Source organism: Oncorhynchus keta, chromosome 7, assembly GCF_023373465.1.
Source record: "Oncorhynchus keta strain PuntledgeMale-10-30-2019 chromosome 7, Oket_V2, whole genome shotgun sequence".
Taxonomy (NCBI): Eukaryota; Metazoa; Chordata; class Actinopteri; order Salmoniformes; family Salmonidae; genus Oncorhynchus; species Oncorhynchus keta.
In genome coordinates, this window is record NC_068427.1 from 13,692,554 (window position 1) to 13,711,082 (window position 18,529).

Consider the following 18,529-nt stretch of genomic DNA (forward strand, 5'->3'; position numbering starts at 1 on the left):
TTCTGATTGGTTGAGTAGGCGGGCCTTCTCACTTCGTGGCTGTGGTAACTGGTGATGACCGTTGTGTTGTTGCTTCAGGAAAGGATCCTGGATTCAAGCGATTAGAAAGCCAAGGAGAAATACGGTTTGTTACCAAACTACAAGTGAAACGTGGAGGTAGCGTGTAAATGAAAACGTGGGTTGAGATTTAGTCGTCAGCTAGCCACCCGTTTTTTCCGAGATGGTTGGCGAGCCGCTAGCTAACAGCTAACGTTAGCCTGTTGCAGGCCAATTGTGATAGCGAGCTAATCTAAACTTTGCAACTAGGCTTGAATGTAACATAGTTTAAAGATTGGTAGTTCGATTTTTTTGTTGTTGTAAGAGTCAGGTAGCGAATCAATGTTTTCAACTTGAAGAGGTCAGTCCGGATGCCAAGACAAAGTCAATTCTTCTAGCCAACGTTCGCTGGCCAGCAATTTTGGTTAGTCAGTCCCACAGTTGCTGGGTGGGGCCGCAGCTAACTTGCTAAAGTTATGTTCGATAAACGACAGACCTGACAGTCTTCAAACGTTAGTAAATAAAACAATGGTGTTTTTCGGATGTGTTGAATGTTAAGATAACATTCTCTACCGCCTCTCTACAAACCGTACTAGCTATGTAATTTATCGAGCGCACTGGTTCAAGTGATAGCGAGGCAAGAAGATGCTGATGATGCTGCTCAATGCTATCATTCATGGCTTGACCACAGCACAGTAGACCAGTTACTGTACTTCGCGGCTTGATTCTTGCCAGCATCACTTATGTTGGAGCTCATGATGTCCTCTTTACTTCTGTTTTTTAAAATCGTTATTTTCTTATTTTATATTTGACCAATAAAATACATTTTTGTATGTTTGAGGTAGCTAGCTACAGTCCTTGTTAAGCTTACATTTCCTGTTGCAGAAGTCTGCATTTACATGAACACTACTTGACAAGCTTAATTTATTGGGTGTTTTTGTATGAAAATGACAATGTATGAGTTTTAAAAAGTTGCATCAACCACATTGTTATCTCAAGGTGGTTGATCAAATTTAATGTACTTCATGTAATGTGCTTTAGGCCATCTGAAAAGGAAGGCTTAGAAACCTAATTCATTATAAAGCTCAGAGACCTCCATTCATTGTCTTAAGTTGTGCAATTAAGTCAAATGTCTTAAAGTGGTCCCCGCGTTGGGTGTTGAAAGGGTCAGGTGCTGTGAATCATATGAGGGCTGATCAATGCTGTATACAGAATGGTAAAGCCTCTCTTGAAATTATCAACCTAATCTCTCTAAGAGCGCACTCTGAAGTTGGTTCGAGTTGAGTAGACAAAGGTGCATTGAATGGGGCTTTGGACCAGAAAATTATTTTACAGGCCAGGTGGTCAGGACCCTGCTAATGGCAGAGCATCCAACCTTTCTCTGTCTGGACAGTAGAGTGTGCTCTTGAGCCCTATCTGTGCCCTGCTGAACATTCATGATCAAAAACTAGCAGTGGGCCTGCTAGTTAAATGGTTTGACCTGGCAGATCAGAGCAAAGGAGCAGGTGCTATTCTCGTTGATTTGAAAGGTTAAAAAGGAGTGATCTTATTACACTTTCAGAGCAGCTCATGAAATGCAGTTGGCGAAATTGCTTCTGACCATACCCAAGTCTATATTCCAATGTGTAGCCTAACTTGGGGCTATTTAAAAAAATAACACCTGTACAAACGATGGAGTTTTCAGATTTGCCGACTGCTGTAAAATGCTGTAGGTCACCTATCTTGTTCTGAAATGCGTTTGTGTCCTACAGTGTTGGCATCATGTCAGACAAAAGCGAGCTGAAAGCGGAGCTTGAACGGAAGAAGCAACGCCTTGCTCAGATCAGGGAGGAGAAAAAAAGGAAGGAAGATGAGCGCAAAAAGAAAGAGGTAAGTACATGCTTATAAGGAGGGACTTGAAATACTGCCAGAACTAGACTGACCAAAATTGCAGTGTACATTCTGCTCAAAGTATCTGAGTAGGCCTATTTCACATTAGTGAAGTAGCTTCGATTTGCAGGGAAAATGCACAGATTCTAAGGCTAGGTTAATTGTTTTATTAAACTAGAAGTACTGAGCGACTATTGCTTTTTGAGGTGGTTTTGGTTCGAGTATTACATTTTTTTTTAAAAATGTTATGCATTATGTGGGTTGAATGCTGTAGCACCACAGAATAAACAATTAACACAAGTTGGTAGTGACTGCCCATTACTGCTTATCTCTTATTAACCTTTATTTATTCAGATTACTTTAATAAAATATTTCAGTTCTTGTGTGTATTTTTTTATTTGATGACTTAATTCGGGCTTGATCTGATTTACTGCGCATTGAGCTCACAGAAGAAGAAGGAAAAAAACGAAATACAATTAAAGTAATTGAACCGACGTCGGTCAATTAGTTGTTTAAAAAACAAAAATAACCAACATTTCAGTTAATCACCCAGCACTATAAACTAACCAAATTCAGACAACTCTCCATCAAACCCTCTATTCATCATGCTTACAGCCAGGATACTAACCAGTGTACCGGCTCTGGTTCTCTTCCAGGCTGACCTGAAGAAAGATGCCGCCCCACTGGATGACTCGGATTTGGAGAAAAAGAGACGTGAGACAGATGCCCTTCTGCAGAGCATGGGCATCACATCAGCTGATGTCCCTGTTGGTAAGAAACCATCTACCACCAGTATTAGATTTTTTAACAAATCTCTGTACATGAGCTTTTTTTACAAGTATTGAGTCTCTGGTGTAGTGTAGGCCATCTTACTATTGACTGTACATTTTTCTAAACCAAGATTTATGTGAGGATATTGTCACCAAGCTAACAGAAGGGGGCAGAATTGGTCCATAGTAGATTAATTTATATTCCCTTATGGCTGGCTTGGTCTGTCAGTGTGATAAAGAAAAGTAGGGAACTGATGTTATGAAATCAGAAAAGGTCATATTATTTTCTATGGTTTGCCATTGTTCCTTAGACTTAAATTTAAATAGTTTAAATGACATTGACATGATTATTTACTTTGTTTGTATTTTTGAATTTGACGACACACTCCACATGTCTCATCCACTTACTTTTGGTATGTTGATTGATGTGTGACTAGCTATTTCTAATACTATTGGTATTTGTCTTACTGCTGAATTTTCACTTGTGTTTTCGTAGTATATGGGGTGAAATATAAAATATTTCAATTTTTAGAACATTTTGCCGCATTTGTATTTTTTTTATACCACTTCTGGCACCCCAAAACTGACTACCTTTGCACTATTGTGAACATGCCAGCCTCTTCTCATAGTAACAGGGGATACCTGTCATTTTTTTTATTTGTACCTTTATTTAAATAGGTAAGTCAGTTAAGAACAAATTCTTATTTTCAATGACGGCCTAGGAACAGTGGGTTAACTGCCTTACTCAGGGGCCGAACGACAGATTTTTACCTTGTCAGCTCGTGGATTTGATCTTGCGACCTTTCGGTTACTAGTCCAACGCTCTAACCACTATACTATCTGTTTCACTATCTAGTCCCTCCTCCCATGTCGCCGACCTCCAAATCTGTGGGCACACCAAGCGAGGCAGGGAGCCAAGACTCGGGCGACGGGGCCGTGGGATCCAGGTACAAACACCCCCCAATCTAACGTTTTAATGTCAAAATGTGTTAGTATCTCTCTGCAAAAAGCCTTCATCCTCTAAGCACAGTGCAGCGCAGCTGTAATTTAGATTGCGATGCATGCCGGGGCTTTTATTGCAGGAATGAATGGGGAACTGTCTCTCCTAATATCTGTGTCATTTTAAAGGATTTGTGTTTCACAGGTTTGAACAGGTTTCTTCTCTATAAATCCATGTCACAGCTGGAACAGTCAATCCCATATCTAGGTTTTTAATAAGATATTGCCAGGGTTCTTACAATGAAATTTAAACTACCTTTGCATGCGTTTTACTAGACGCACACAGGTGCTTATGTAACCATTTGCCTTATAAACTATGCCTATAAACATGTCCAGTTTCGAGAACACAGTACCAGTGTTCTTCTCCAAATAACTCACAAATGCCCACCAACAATACCATTTGAAGATCACGATGACTGGCTTATGCCGAGGGTGTGCATGCTTATTTTGTTTGTGTGCTGTTGCATTAGGATGGTCCTAAATGAGCTGTAAAACAACAGGGCTGTGGAGATGCCTGGGGGACCCCTAATTAGAGCCCCGGTCCCCCTGCTGAAACTCTAGCTCCCCCAGTGTCCCATCAGAGCCAGGGAGCTCTTCCTCCACCCCCAAGGCTCTACGTGTTGCCTCGTTTCCCTCCGCAGCGTGGCCATTTCCTCCACACATGGGAGGTCATGTTTCCCCCCCGCAGGGCGCTCCCTCACATGGGATTCCGAGCCGTTGGCGTGACACAGTTCAGGCCTGACCAGCCCCTCAGGCTGCCTCATTAGACCCAGTGTCTTCACACTCTTAGGACCTGTGTCCAAGCATTTTTAAACAGATACTGTCCTTGTTTTTAAAAAATATATATTTTTAGATTCAATATGCAAGTGCCTAATAGAGGGTTCTCGTGGTAACTGTGTTTTTACCACCCTCTGCGAAAACGTCTGTGTTTCTGAAATGTCCTGAATTGAATAAAAGCTTGTTTTGTCACCTGCATTTGTCAGTATGGCCATGTTCTAGGTTCTAACTTGTTTCCCCTCTTGGTTTATGCCTCTGCTTTGTTGCACTAATGCTGCCTTGTTGCTGTGACAACTAACCAGGACTCTACACTGGGACTCTGACCCGTCTACTCTTCAGCTTCACTCTGACTCCGAGCTGGGGTACTGGAACTCTACCTTCCTCCTTTCACTTCATCCCTCCCTCAACCTCTAGCCTCGTTGCTCCTCTTGACCCTCTCGAAAGCCATGGTTTTAGATCAGGGGAGGAAAAAAAGTCATGCCGGCCTTGTGTCTCTTGGTGGCGTCTTTCTTTGACCTACAGACGCGTTGTTATCCTTCCTTTCCTTTTCCATAAATAAGTGATTATCAGAAGACAAAATCGCACATCTGCCTTAAAGGCGTCTTCGGCTTTTGAGGGGCCAATGAAAAGGCTGGAATGTGATAGTAGTACTGTTGCGTGTTGTGCCTGGGTCGCCCGGGTTCTTGTTATTGTTTCAGCTCTCCGTGGCCCTGCCGTGAGTCTGAAGGTGTGCTCTGCTTTTAGGCGTGGACCTCTGAAGCTGGGCATGGCCAAGATCACCCATGTTGACTTCCCTCCAAAAGAGACGGTGTCGTACACCAAGGAGACCCAGACGCCTGTGACGACCCAGCAGAAAGAAGGTGAGAACTCTGACCCGAGTACATAGTTACTTTTAGGATTCTGTATTTTCGGCACAACTAAAGCTGCCTGGCTCGTTGACTGCAAGGTCAGAGAGCAGTGCAGTCGATCTATCAAGGTTTCCGAAGGCTACTCTTTTTTTATTTTTTTATTATGTGTGTTGTGTCCGGCCGGCTGGCTGGGTTGTCTGATCATACGAGTGGGAGCAGGAAGTGAACACAAAGTGGAAATGATCCGACCTTACGGAGCACTGAGATGAAAGCCGTGGGAAATTGCAGGGGCCCGGGAAACATAAGAAGCCAAAGGAAAGATTAAATTCGCACACGTAGACTCACTCCTCTCAAAACCCCCCATCCTCAAACCAATAGGGCCCTGCTACAATGCATGTGCAGGATGAGAGGGCCAGGGGGAATTGGGAAGAAAGGCAGTAGATTGGGGCTGAATATGAAGCACCTCGTTCATGCCCGGCTAATGCATCTGAACCATGTCAATATGTATGTAATTGCTGCACAGCAGCTTTCATGTGGTCCTCTATGCGTATCTTCAAAAAAAGCATGTTTACCCATAACGTCCACATGTTGAGCACATGTGCCACAATATGCAATATTGTGATTACACCCCTAGTTTTTTCCCCCCTTCTAAGATGTAGTTCAGAGTGTCTCATAGGCTGAAATCTGTTGTTTACACTGCTTCATCAGAAAAACATATCAGCGACTGCTATAGAGTGCTATGTAGTCTAGTCGCTTTGTTATTTACACTGTGTGGGAGTTTAAAGATATTCATTATTTATGCTTGATGGTTTGTGTTCGGAGGTTTGGGGTGATGAACAAAGATTGATTCCCTGCACGGGTTACTTGTCTCTTCTAAGTTCCCCCTTCACACTTTAGACGGCATAGAACCCAGTTAGATCCCGGTCAGATCAATCTCCAGTGGAAACTAGCCAGAGGACTTGGTGATTTGTCATTGAGGAATGTGAAATGCAAGCGGTCTGGCTGTGAACAAATTGGGATACCCATACCCAATGAGTAAAGGATAAATAGCAAAGCTCGTTCTGTTCTGTGGAGGGAGACATAGAGACTCTGTCTTTAGGGCATTGTAACACTGTTAAACAAGGATGGTTTCTGTTGGCTGTTCAACACTAGACCCCCCTACCCCACCCTCCACTCTCTCTGCCACTCTGTAATCATTTCATCAACTCTCTCGCTTTCCTGTCTTCTCCCTTCACCCAATAGGCACATAACAAAACACACTCAGTGACATTGTGCGCTTTCGCGTCATCACTCCTGGCACTTGGTGAGGCGGGCGTCCCCTCGCCTCCTCACACCCTTCTGCGCATATTTGATGTTCGGTGTGGCGTTGCTCGCGTGCACTGATTGAGCGATTCATCATGTTGTCAAGAGGAGGCGACGGCACTGTAAACTCAAGGTCAACGGGCGGTGGCATTGGAGGAAGGTGCTGCTGTGCCAAGCTTGACAGAGAGCGAAGAAGAGAGATGACCCACCATCTCCAAAAAAAAGCACAACAAGCTGATTAGTGTTCTTTTATTTTGGGTAGGGGGGGACTGGTCCTTCCAGTTCCCATCCTCTAGAACAGGGCTCTCCAACCCTGGTCCTGGAGAGCTACCGTCCTGTAGAACAGGGCTCTCCAACCCTGGTCCTGGAGAGCTACCGTCCTGTAGAACAGGGCTCTCCAACCCTGGTCCTGGAGAGCTACCATCCTGTAGAACAGGGCTCTCCAACCCTGGTCCTGGAGAGCTACCGTCCTGTAGAACAGGGCTCTCCAACCCTGGTCCTGGAGAGCTACCGTCCTGTAGAACAGGGCTCTCCAACCCTGGTCCTGGAGAGCTACCGTCCTGGAGAACAGGGCTCTCCAACCCTGGTCCTGGAGAGCTACCGTCCTGGAGAACAGGGCTCTCCAACCCTGGTCCTGGAGAGCTACCGTCCTGGAGAACAGGGCTCTCCAACCCTGGTCCTGGAGAGCTACCGTCCTGGAGAACAGGGCTCTCCAACCCTGGTCCTGGAGAGCTACCGTCCTGGAGAACAGGGCTCTCCAACCCTGGTCCTGGAGAGCTACCGTCCTGGAGAACCGGGCTCTCCAACCCTGGTCCTGGAGAACCGGGTCGGTGTGGTTTTATCCCCAGCACTACACAGCCAATTCAAATAATCAAAGCGTGATGTTTAGTTGGTTATTTGAATCAGCTGTGTAGTGCTAGGGCAAAAACCAAAACGTGCACCCAGGGAGGGCCCTAGGAGAAACCCTGTACTAGGTTTCTAGGAGTCCAGTGTAGACACATATGTTGTGACCTGGTGGGAAAGAATCTATTAGTTACAGACGTTTCCCCATAAATCGTAAGTTCCACCAATATTTATAAAAGCAATACTTGCTGTTTTGCTTGGATGGTTGTAATTCCCACTCCGGGTCGTGCAAGGAAAGGCAGTGAATCAGGATAGTGTGTAGAAATCAAATCTAGCGGTAGCCTATATATAGAACACTGTGTTCACGCTACAGCAGTGGACTTTATGCGACGTCAGTAAGTGCTGCTTAGCTAGATGTAATTATGGACAAAAAATATATGGGGGAATTCATCGAGTGTTCTGCCTGAAGCTCTGTTTTAAAAAAGGCTTCAGGCAATACGAGAGAGAGTAGAGCGTTTGAGTAAATTTGAAATGTAATTAAATGTGATTTGTTTCAATCACTTGGATTCGGGGGAAGGTCGTAACTTTTAATCACTAAAGGAACTCAACTCAACAGCCTCTTGTTTGAAGTGGCACTCTTTTTGAACATTGTCACCTTTCGTACTCTTGGCACTTGTCGATTAGTCCCCCTTAACTGACTGTATTTGTTGAATTACATGTAGGCATAGGCTACCATTTTAACCACAGTTTCAGCATGCTCATATCAATTATAGTAGAGTTTATTCAAAGATGCGAATGTGAGAAAATAACCACAGAGATTTTATAGGGTAAAAACATTTGCTGAATCCCTATCACATCTTCACAGAAAGGTATTTTTTTCCCCTTTTTGTCTCAATCCTCTGTCTGTTGAGAGAGAGAGAGGGGTAGATACACAGAGAGAGCGAAAGAGGTAACCAGTGCTCCAAGTGTGTAAACTCAACAAAAGCCTCCTATTTCCCAGCTGATTGAACCCTGATTAACCTGCTCGTCAGAACGGCTGTGTAGGGCGACTGCTGAAATCTCCCGGGTTGTGTTGGGTCGCGGTGGCTTGGATGTATTTTCATCTGCTACCTCACACAGAAAGGAAACATACCATGGCCTTTATGCCAACGGGTCGTTGTCCCTTCAGTAAATCCCTGTCTGACACTAGTAAAAATGTGACGTAGGCCTGTGCTATGCACGTAAAGATACTCTGATGGTACTTGCAAAATACGTATACATTTGCAGCATTGTGAGTATTCTTATTTTAGCCTTTTCTTTTCGCTGGCAAATGCATGAAATAATAAATGATTAAAGGGAATGTTCTCGTATGTGATTTGTGAGCAGTTATGAGTAATGCTGTTTACTTTAGACTCGAAGGGAAGTACATTTTAATTTACGGATTGAAAAGGAACCGTGAATCCAATGAAGCCATGGTGTCCTCTGTGTTTAACACTAAGTAGGGCCTCTCTGTACTGACAGACCGTGTGCGGTCTACTCTCCACACTCCTCTACTGTAGCTAGAAAAGACCAACAGTGGACGCTGGTTTTGGTGCAACAGCCTTTAGTAAAACCGGCATGTGGAAGTCCGATTTGTGTTGTCCGTTCTGTGGATGAGACGAACACACCTGCAGTGGGGAGTGAAGGTCATTAGTTTTGTACTTGAACAACACACTGGGCCCACTTTGCTTTTGCATTAATATAGTGTCTTGACAAAGACCTGTGATTACACCCCCACCCCCAAAAAAGTGTTTCTTTTTTTAAAGTGGTACAAAAGCCATAATTGAGCCTGCTTTGAGGGGAGGTGTCGGTGTGCAGTACATGGTTGATCCGGGTGAATTCTGTTAAATGCCCCCTCCCCCTGGTTCTGCCCCCCCACCCCACTCCCTCCAGCATGGTCACCAGGATCACTAGATTTTCTCCAAATGGCCGTTTTGGCTGGCAGGTGCATTATACCCTTTATTTTCAGATTGTCCTTCCGCTCCTAATGCCTGGCAGGTTGATTGCTCTGCCTGCCTCGCCGGGGGAAAGGGCTGACGAGCGCGGCTGGGCCCAGCTGAAAGACAGTGATTACTGTTTTCCTTTAAGCCTGATTGAGGCCCTTGAAAGGAAGGATTTTAACCTTCTCCTTTGGGTTCCAGGGTATGGCCATCCATTGAAATGGCTTGTCATCAGCCCAGTTCTGTAAACTCATCAGAACACCCAATGCCCCCCCCTCCCAACCTCCATGGGAGATGGGAAAGAGAATAACTTTATATAGGCAGATGTCGTTAGGTGTCAAACATCCAGCCTGTGGGTGGTTTGAAAAAACAACAGTTAAAAAAAAATATATTTTACCAAATCAAAACTGTGTATAAAATTATAATGGACAATTCATACCGTTTCTTGACTGTGCCCAGATCACTAATTATCACCCAAATCAAAGCTATTGACAGCCAGGGAGCATAGAACATTCCCCAAATTATTTTTTTATTTTTGTTTTAGCTAAATTTGACGGTGAGGAAATATAACCAGTTTTCAATGGGGCCCTTGAGACCTTGTTGAAGGCCGACTGCGGCTCCCGGGGCAAAATGTGTTTGGCACCCCTGATTTTAGATGATCTCAGTGGAAATGGAACAGTTGTGTGCAACACTGCTGCCGTCATATATTAACTGTACCTAGAGCTCTAAAAGGTAGACAACTGTACATTTTCTCATCCACATGAATGTGTTTGTTTTAAACAATCTATTCCTGCGTTGAATGGAGAGGAGACGGCGAGGTGCTTGTTTGAGATCGGAGAGTTAGCGTGTGAAAGTCTGAGCCAGTGTGTGCTTTGCCAGCTGGTCCGGCCTACGAGCTGTATTTTTGTCGTACGTTCTCCGAGGTTGAATAGACGCCTGTGGACCCCCTGGTGGGGCGGTAATTGCACAGGCTTGCCGTTCAGAGAGACTTGTCTAGGGGCGGCCAGGCGGAAAACCTCTGTGCCATCCTCATGCCACCTTTCTGAGGCCAACAAGACAATCAAAGCAGCGCCATCTGGCTAGCACCCGTCCTGTCAGCTGGTCGGACCAATGGGAGTGGGCCTGGGCAGCTGCTCCTCGTCCTCTGTCCTGCTGACCCCAGACCCTGGCCTGGATGGAATGGGGCAACTTGTTACTGGGACATGGAGGAGATAGCTACACTGAGAAGTGCAAAAAAGAACCCTTGTTGAATAGCTGGGTCTCATTATCAGCGAGGGGGGCGACACAGCGGGGGTCTGGTCCTAGGGCCCCCCCTTCACACAAATGACAACCTCCAGTGCTTTAGAGGGACAGGTCCTTTCAGAGAGGTGACATTTGAGTTGGCAAACCTAACAAATGAGAGGCAGAGGCACATAATGATTCCATTCCCATACCCATGCTAGCCTGCTTACCATTCAGTGTGCTTGTTGAAGAGAAACTATGTTGCAGATGGAGACTAGTTGTAGACATTAGGAATGAACCAAACATTGACGCAGAATTGCAGGATCAATTGTCACTTTAAAACCATTGTCATTGAAATCGTCCGCGGTTTGTAACGTTTCTCATTAGTCACTGTCGCATTTGGCATCTTGTATAAACCATGAAATGTAAAGCGTTGCTAGTTCTTTTTATTTTTTCTTATTTTTTTCTTATGTAGTGTTGAATTGAAATCATCCACCTTTTTACCCAACAGAGGAAGACGAGGAGGAGGAGGAGGAGGAGGAGATCGCTCCACCACAACCAGTGCTTGAGATCCAAATGGAGAAACCAGACCAGAAAGAGGAGGAGGAAGGTAGGAGTTGTGGTGCGAAACGAGTAACGATTGAACTTCTTTGATGTCATCTTCATTGAAGAGTCCTACCAACCATTTTGTCGGGATTTTGACTTCCAAGTGTTGCATGATGGCCCTTTTTTTTTTTTTCTCAAATATAATTTGAATAAGACGACCCCAATCTGTTAGATGGTTCTGTATTGTTTGTCCATAACTTTTACTGTCCCTGTCTAGCACCTCCACAAGAGCTGACTGAGGAGGAGAAGCTGCAGATCCTCCACTCCTCAGAGTTCATAACCTTCTTTGACCACAGCACCCGCATCGTGGAGAGGGCCCTGTCCCAACACGTGGACGTCTTCTTCGACTACAGTGGCCGGGAGATGGAGGAGAAGGAAGGGTAGAGAAAGAAGACCTTTTTTTCCCTTCTCTCCCTTTGGCATCACTTGAATAGTAAAGGCAGAATACAGTCACTGTTTTAGTCATATGAAGGAGTGCGTTATGATTATGACTGTGACTATGCTGTTCCCTAGTGAGATCCAAGCTGGGGCCAAGCTGTTTCTGAACAGACAGTTTGTGGACGAGCGCTGGTCTAAGCATCGCGTGGTCACCTGTCTGGACTGGTCCCCTCAGGTAAAACACGCTCCCGGGTGAAGTTTGTCCGTGGTGCAGATCTAGGATCAGCTTCCCCTGACCCAATCCTAACCTTAACCATTGATGGGGAAAATGCTAAACTAACCCAAGATCAGCGTCTAGGGTGGTGGAACTTCACCCTACACCAGTAAAACACAACACTATCAGTCACCATTGACTCATCGTCATGACGCGACCTTTTCACTGACTTAGTCACTGAGTCAAAACGCCAGCAGTAGTTGTTCATGGTTTCACTGGCCCCTGTGTCTTTGTGAATCATGTCACACTGCGTCGTTGCGTGTCAGAATTCAACCACAAGTGGTTTGCTGTAAGAATAAAGTACGTTAACACATTGTTGACAGTCTTTAGCTACCTCACCACTGCCCTAAATCTGTACCATAAACACAGCACTCGTTTTTCATATTAGACATTTAGCCGCGTTCCCCCGGGAGCCCGGGAGCGTGTCGTTCACAAATTGTCACTTAGTATGAGCCCGTAATCAATTGTTTCCCCTTGTGTCTCTCTTCATTTGATCCTAGTTCTACAATGTCTTCTGACAGTGATTGAACACCGACTCATTGTTGGCCACTGCGTTGCTCAGAGGGGATATCCATTCCCTTGTGCTAAATTGTGTATTCGCCGACTGTAAACTTCAGTTGTTCCAATATGAGAAGCAGCAGAGGTTAAATGGTTTGTTTACATCTGGTAAGTGTTTGAGGGCAGGTCTTTCGAGCCTTTCTTTCCTCGGCCGTTTCTCCCTGCGTTTTTGTTTTAGTGTGCGCTGGGGTTTGTGTTTCAAAGGTCTCCAACGACTTGCAGTGGCCAACTTTACTACCGTGGTTCACTCATCTCTCTCAGAAGTCTAGTCCCCTAGTCCTTTCACATTATGCCAAGCCGTAGCATCCGAACGTTATTTACCAGACTGCGCTGTTGGGGGGGAAAAAGTTTCCCGGCCATAAATCTTGTTGGAGAAGGGGGTGGTTACGCATTCTCGTCGGCATTCACCGGCACTGCTGAGGGCAGGGGAGGCTTGTTCACATGGAGCCAAGCCTGGAGGCCATGTCTACTTCCTCTTGACATTCATTTGGGCTGATTTGTCTGTCACCAGTATCCTGAGCTGCTGGTTGCATCATACAACAACAACGAGGAAGCCCCCCACGAGCCGGACGGGGTGGCCCTGGTCTGGAACATGAAGTACAAGAAGAACACGCCGGAATACGTCTTCCACTGCCAGGTACTAAAGCCACCCAGGACCCCTCTCTCTCTCTCTCTGCCCACTCCCTCCGTTTCCTTCTGCCTCATGGGTGGCTCTCTCCCTGACGGGTGTGGCACACCGCCAACCATCCCTCCCACCTCTCTCTGTCTCTGTCTCTCTCTCTCTCTCTCCCGCTCTCATCCACATTGTGATTTCACTGGGCTGGCGTTGACCTCCTTCACATGTTAGTGAGGTGCCGGAGAAGAGCAGTGGTGCAATAGCTGGCCAGGGTGTAAGGGGCTGCAGCAGTAGTGTTGCGTGTGCTGTGCTGCGCAGGGCTGGAGTGGTTATCATGTGTACCTAAACAAGGGCCCTGTGTTCAGCAGACAGAGAGAGAGAGAGCAGCTCCTCCACTCCTTATTATCCTGCGTGCCCTGAGGTTCCCAGACCAAGACGGGTTGAGTAGAACCACATGTTGCTGCCGCCAGAGCGGATGTCGTCCCAGGCACATTGCTTCGACGAAATAAAACTGAGCAGAAGTGTGAACTCATTTTTCTCTATGCCTCCAAGTGAGAGGGGAATGTGTTTTTGAAATATATATATTTTTTCTTACCTTTTTGGAAAACAAAAAATCTACTTGGATGGATGAATGAATGAATGATTACATATGGCTAGATGTGTTTCAGGCTACAGGGAAGGTAGGGCTCAGACCAGGCAGCCAAAGACCAAGTAGAGAGACCACACATAATATACTAGCATGAATAATGTAGACATGATATATCCTGTCGTGAGCAGCCTCCAGCAGGAGGCTCTGCCATGAGGGGTGAAGTGGGAGTCATGGAAAACACAGGATAGTTGAAGTGTAAATGAAAATGAGCAGCTGGCTGTACAGCACACTGGCATCCTGCTGCGCTACCCTGAATGGCCCAGGTCTGTATATTATTTTGAGCGGGTCTGAAATAGAGGGGGGTTGATTGGAGGTGACATAGACGCACATCACCGGAGAGCTGTCACCGTTTCACCGTGCGCTCGTTGGTCTCAGCAGACGCTGACATGGCCCTGTCTCTTACGCACACTCTCTCTCTCTCTCTCTCTGTGTGCGCGCCAGTCTGCAGTGATGTCGGCCGCCTTTGCCAGGTTCCACCCTAACCTGGTGGTGGGGGGCACCTACTCGGGGCAGATCGTTCTGTGGGACAACAGGAGCAACAAGAGGACCCCCGTGCAGAGGACCCCTCTGTCAGCAGCAGCTCACACGGTATAACACGACACACTCATCTGCCAATCAACCATCACCAAAATGATTTTTATCTCAACAGTTACATTGAACACACGGTCAGACGGTCAGAAACAATGGTGACGCCGGTGTGTTGTAAACAGACTGATCGCGGGGGGGCTTTGTTCCCCTGTCTCCCCCTCTGTGCAGCACCCAGTGTACTGTGTGAACGTGGTGGGCACCCAGAATGCCCACAACCTCATTAGCATCTCTACCGATGGCAAGATGTGTTCTTGGAGCCTGGACATGCTGTCTCAACCGCAGGTAGGTACCGCCCATCACACTCCGCCTATTCTCCACACACGTCACGTCGCCCCATTTTTATAACACCAGGACCTCACTAAACCCATTTTTTGTTTCAGCCGTTTCTTTTTTTTTGGGGGGGGGGGGGTACTCTCTATTTTTGCGCTCAATTTTGTTCTTTTTAAATCAAGGAAATGAACTCTCCTAGCTGTCAATCCAACAGCTGCCGAACCCACACGTCAAATGTTAATCATTTATTTAAATTGCTAGATGAATTTTGATTATGCAGTGTGTGTTAACACCCCCACCCCCCCCACCCCCCACTCTATAGGACAGCCTGGAGCTGGTGTTCAAGCAGTCGAAGGCCGTCGCTGTCACCTCCATGTCTTTCCCCCTCGGAGATGTCAACAACTTTGCGGTGGGGAGCGAGGACGGGTCCGTCTACATGGCGTGTCGCCATGGAAGGTACAACGATATTAACCAGAAACCCCACCCACCCAGCCCCCTGCGTCCCCATTGCCTCCTGCTAGGCAGACACCTCCAGGAAAGTGAGGAGGCTTTTTAGTCCCCGGTTTGAAACAGTATTTCGTCATAGGTTCCTGCCTTTCTAGGGAGTTTTTCCTAGCCACCGTGCTTCTACATTGCTTGCTCTCTGGGGTTTTAGGCTGGGTTTCTGTATAAGCACTTTGTGACATCTGCTGAGGCAAAAAGGGCTTTATAAATACGTTTGATTTGATATGTCAAATAAATACACCCCCTCCCCCCACACTTCCCCAAGCAATATGAATCCAACACTTGATCTCCTGCTGTTTTGAGGTTTTCACTCCTACCCCAGTCATCCTGTGTTGCTTAGCTTCTGTCAGTTATGTTTGTAAAGCGAGGAAAGATATAATTTCTTCTGGAGGAGTCCTCCTTCGGAGTGAGGGAGTTTGTTTAAAGCCGGATGTCCCAAAGAGACTCAAATCTGAGGATCGTTACACAACGCTCTCGTTTGACAGAGGGTGGCCCAAGCAAACAGTCAGTGTGTCCACTTGTGAGGCGACAGAGCAGCATGGCTTGACTCGAGTGCTTCCTGCCTGCGATGGAGAGGCAAATCTCTGCTATCGCTTATGTCCCGTGTTATGCCCGGAGATCGCCGAGAGGGGGACCGTTGCTTGGTTCTGCGTTGCATGATCACCTCTGTAATTGAGGGACTAATTGAACACCTAATTCTCTAATGGTATGATACTCTCATCCCAGTTAATAACGCATAAGCATCTCTCATGCTGGGTATTTATCTCTCGAGGTAATTATCAGAGCCACAGCCTAGTAACAGCTCTGCAACATGTGGCTCTTAAGATGAAGACTGCCCCTCTCTCACCACTGAGCTGGGAATCTACATCCGTTGCACATTTAAAAGGGGAGTCCTTTCAATTGAAATGTTATTCCCGACGTAAATTGAGGCAAAAGGGGGGGTCTTGACCAAACCTTGTGTTGCTATGAAAGTCAGAAATATATGCTCGACTATTTCATGTGTATTATTTTGGTAATGATATCGCATTATATATGCTAATGTTTCATCAGGGGGAAATTAATGCAACGTGGTGTCGGCTCAGTGTTGGTGTCGGCTCAGTGTTGGTGTCGGCTCAGTGTTGGTGTCGGCTCAGTGTTGGTTTCTTATCCCCTGTGTGTTGTATGTTTGGTCCACAGTAAAGCAGGGATCAGTGAGATGTTTGAGGGCCACCACGGGCCTATCACAGGGATAGACTGTCACACAGCGACCGGGCCCGTCGACTTCTCCCACCTGTTTGTCACCTCCTCCTTTGACTGGACCGTCAAGCTGTGGAGCACCAAGGTACTGTACCGTCTCGCCACTAGAAAACCTGCGGTTACTGTTGTGCGTCCCACATGGCACCCTATTCCCTACGTAGTGCACTACTTTTGACCAGTGCCCTATGGGTGCCCTTTAGGAAGGAACATGTATGGTGAGTGTACAAAACATTAAGAACACCTTGCTCTTTCCATGACAGACTGGCCAGGTGAATCCAGGGGAGAGCGATGATCCCTTATTGATGTCACTTGTTAAATCCACTTCAATCAGTGTCGATGAAGGGGAGGAGACTGGTTAAAGAAGGATTTTTAAGCTGTGAGACATGGATTCAAAGGCCCTGAAATCTTTTGTCTTACCCATTCACCCTCTGAATGAGCAAGACAAAAGGGTTAAGTGCCTTTGAACGGGGTATGGTAGTAGGTGCCAGGCGCACTGGTTTGAGCGTGTCAAGAACTGCAACGCTGCTGGGTGTTTCACACTCAACAGTTTCCTGTGTGTATCAAGAATTGTCCACCACCAGGGTCTAAAATGTACTTTTTGGTCCATCAGCGACTATGGCAGGTAGATTTTTAAAAGTCTACCAGCCATTCAGATTTTTTTTTACATGCCAAAATATTTTTCCCCTGCAAAGGTGGGATCAAGTAACTATTATTTGAGTCACAGGGTCCGCGGTCAAGTGGAGTCCCAAGTAGAACGGGAGAAGACTTGAGTACAGTCCAAGTCATACATTCTAAGAGCAAGTCAAGTAAAAACAAAATCTATATATGCAACTACTTGTTCGATGACAAATCTTTCTGTCTATTTATTGACGCGACCAGACAGCCCTTTTCATTATTTTGTCTACAACATATCTTTAGTAGCCTATGAAATTGTAAAATAGGGACATGTAGCAGTCATAAGGGCATGAAATCAGCAGAAGGCAAGGCAGGTTGACTTGATCAGAGTGTACATACAGTATATTTACAGGTCTTGGTGATCCAATGGTGAAAGCGCCATATCATACAAAAAATACGTAGTAGATTGACCAAATATACATGACAATAGCCCAAAAGAAATAGCCTCTGTATCAGGCTTAACCTGTCCTATCTGAATGGACACAGGTAGAGGGCAAGACTGTACAGCCTCCCCCTGAGAAACCAAAAAGGACTCTGTCTAACAGGAGCTTCAACAGGTAGGCCTAGATTAAATCAGCACTGGGCCCCCAGGACCATACAATTACCCAATTTTGGCAATTACAACCAACAAAACTGGTTCTACAATGTAAAAAGCAATTTCCACATCTATTGTTACATTGGGACATTCGTCTTAATGATTTATTAATGATATTTCAACACCGTGCTTAACTTGGAACAATCGTTTTCTCTTATTCAACGTTCTGACTCCGAAGCGTGGAGCGCAGGCCACGTAGCCTATTGCAATGCTCACTGAGGTGAGCACAACAAAAATGACAGAGACGTAGGACTTATGCCGCGTTCAAAAAAAACAAAAACTGTGAACTCAGGAATATATACAAGGTCAAATCATCACGTCAGTGATCTTCAGGTTGGGCCTTTCCAGAGCTCAGACTTTCCGAGTTCCAGATTTGGAATTCCAAGTTGGATGACTGTTCAAATCGATGTCGTCCCCCCAAGTTCCCAGTTGTTTTGAATGCGGCAACAGACGCACGGAACTCCGGAAAGGCAAATATGAACAAAGGAAACCATACATTGAATTAAATAAACAGAACTTCTACCTCATGAGTCTTGCGAACGTTCATGTGCAGTATAAACTTTGCGCCCACTCAGAGCAAGGTAAGAAATGGTTGGCTATAAAATGAAAATGTATCGATAGCCTATCAAACATGAAACAGAAATGTCTACATGTTGCAATAAATGGTATGGGGATAGAATGATGAAACGCTAGTAATTATTGTATTAGATGGAATAGATTTACCAAATAGGGCCTGCATTTAAACGTGTGAAAGCAGCAGCAAACATTTTCAATAAGCGGAGAAAAAAAGCACTCTCCATTCGTATGGTGTGTCTTCGCCACAGTAATACTTAATTTTAACAACAACATTCCAAATGCAAGCTTTATAATTAAATGATACATTTCAAGCAGTTGTTACATACCAAAAAAACAGTAGGCCGATGCTAGTAATTGTTGCCCTATTGCTGGTGAGCTTGC

The 18,529-nt window shown here is 45.7% G+C and overlaps 1 protein-coding gene across 6 annotated transcripts in view; it reads left to right on the forward strand.

The window, feature by feature from the left end:
• Positions 1-18,529, forward strand: part of LOC118386040 (dynein, cytoplasmic 1, intermediate chain 2a) — a 21,899-nt gene continuing 3,370 nt past the window's right edge. The window contains exons 1-14 of one of the 6 annotated variants that reach the window (XM_035773409.1): positions 1-124; positions 1,788-1,905; positions 2,562-2,676; positions 3,532-3,622; positions 4,754-4,813; positions 5,196-5,311; positions 11,135-11,233; positions 11,447-11,609; positions 11,743-11,842; positions 12,951-13,076; positions 14,146-14,292; positions 14,461-14,574; positions 14,885-15,018; positions 16,243-16,387. In XM_035773409.1, coding sequence (XP_035629302.1) covers positions 1,798-1,905; positions 2,562-2,676; positions 3,532-3,622; positions 4,754-4,813; positions 5,196-5,311; positions 11,135-11,233; positions 11,447-11,609; positions 11,743-11,842; positions 12,951-13,076; positions 14,146-14,292; positions 14,461-14,574; positions 14,885-15,018; positions 16,243-16,387 — 1,518 coding nt within the window. In that variant the 5' untranslated portion in view covers positions 1-124; positions 1,788-1,797. Of the gene's footprint in view, positions 176-299; positions 461-1,787; positions 1,906-2,561; positions 2,677-3,531; positions 3,623-4,753; positions 4,814-5,195; positions 5,312-11,134; positions 11,234-11,446; positions 11,610-11,742; positions 11,843-12,950; positions 13,077-14,145; positions 14,293-14,460; positions 14,575-14,884; positions 15,019-16,242; positions 16,388-18,529 lie in introns of those variants that run through there. The other 5 variants (XM_035773408.1, XM_035773411.2, XM_035773410.2 and 2 more) reach the window with 5 other exon arrangements.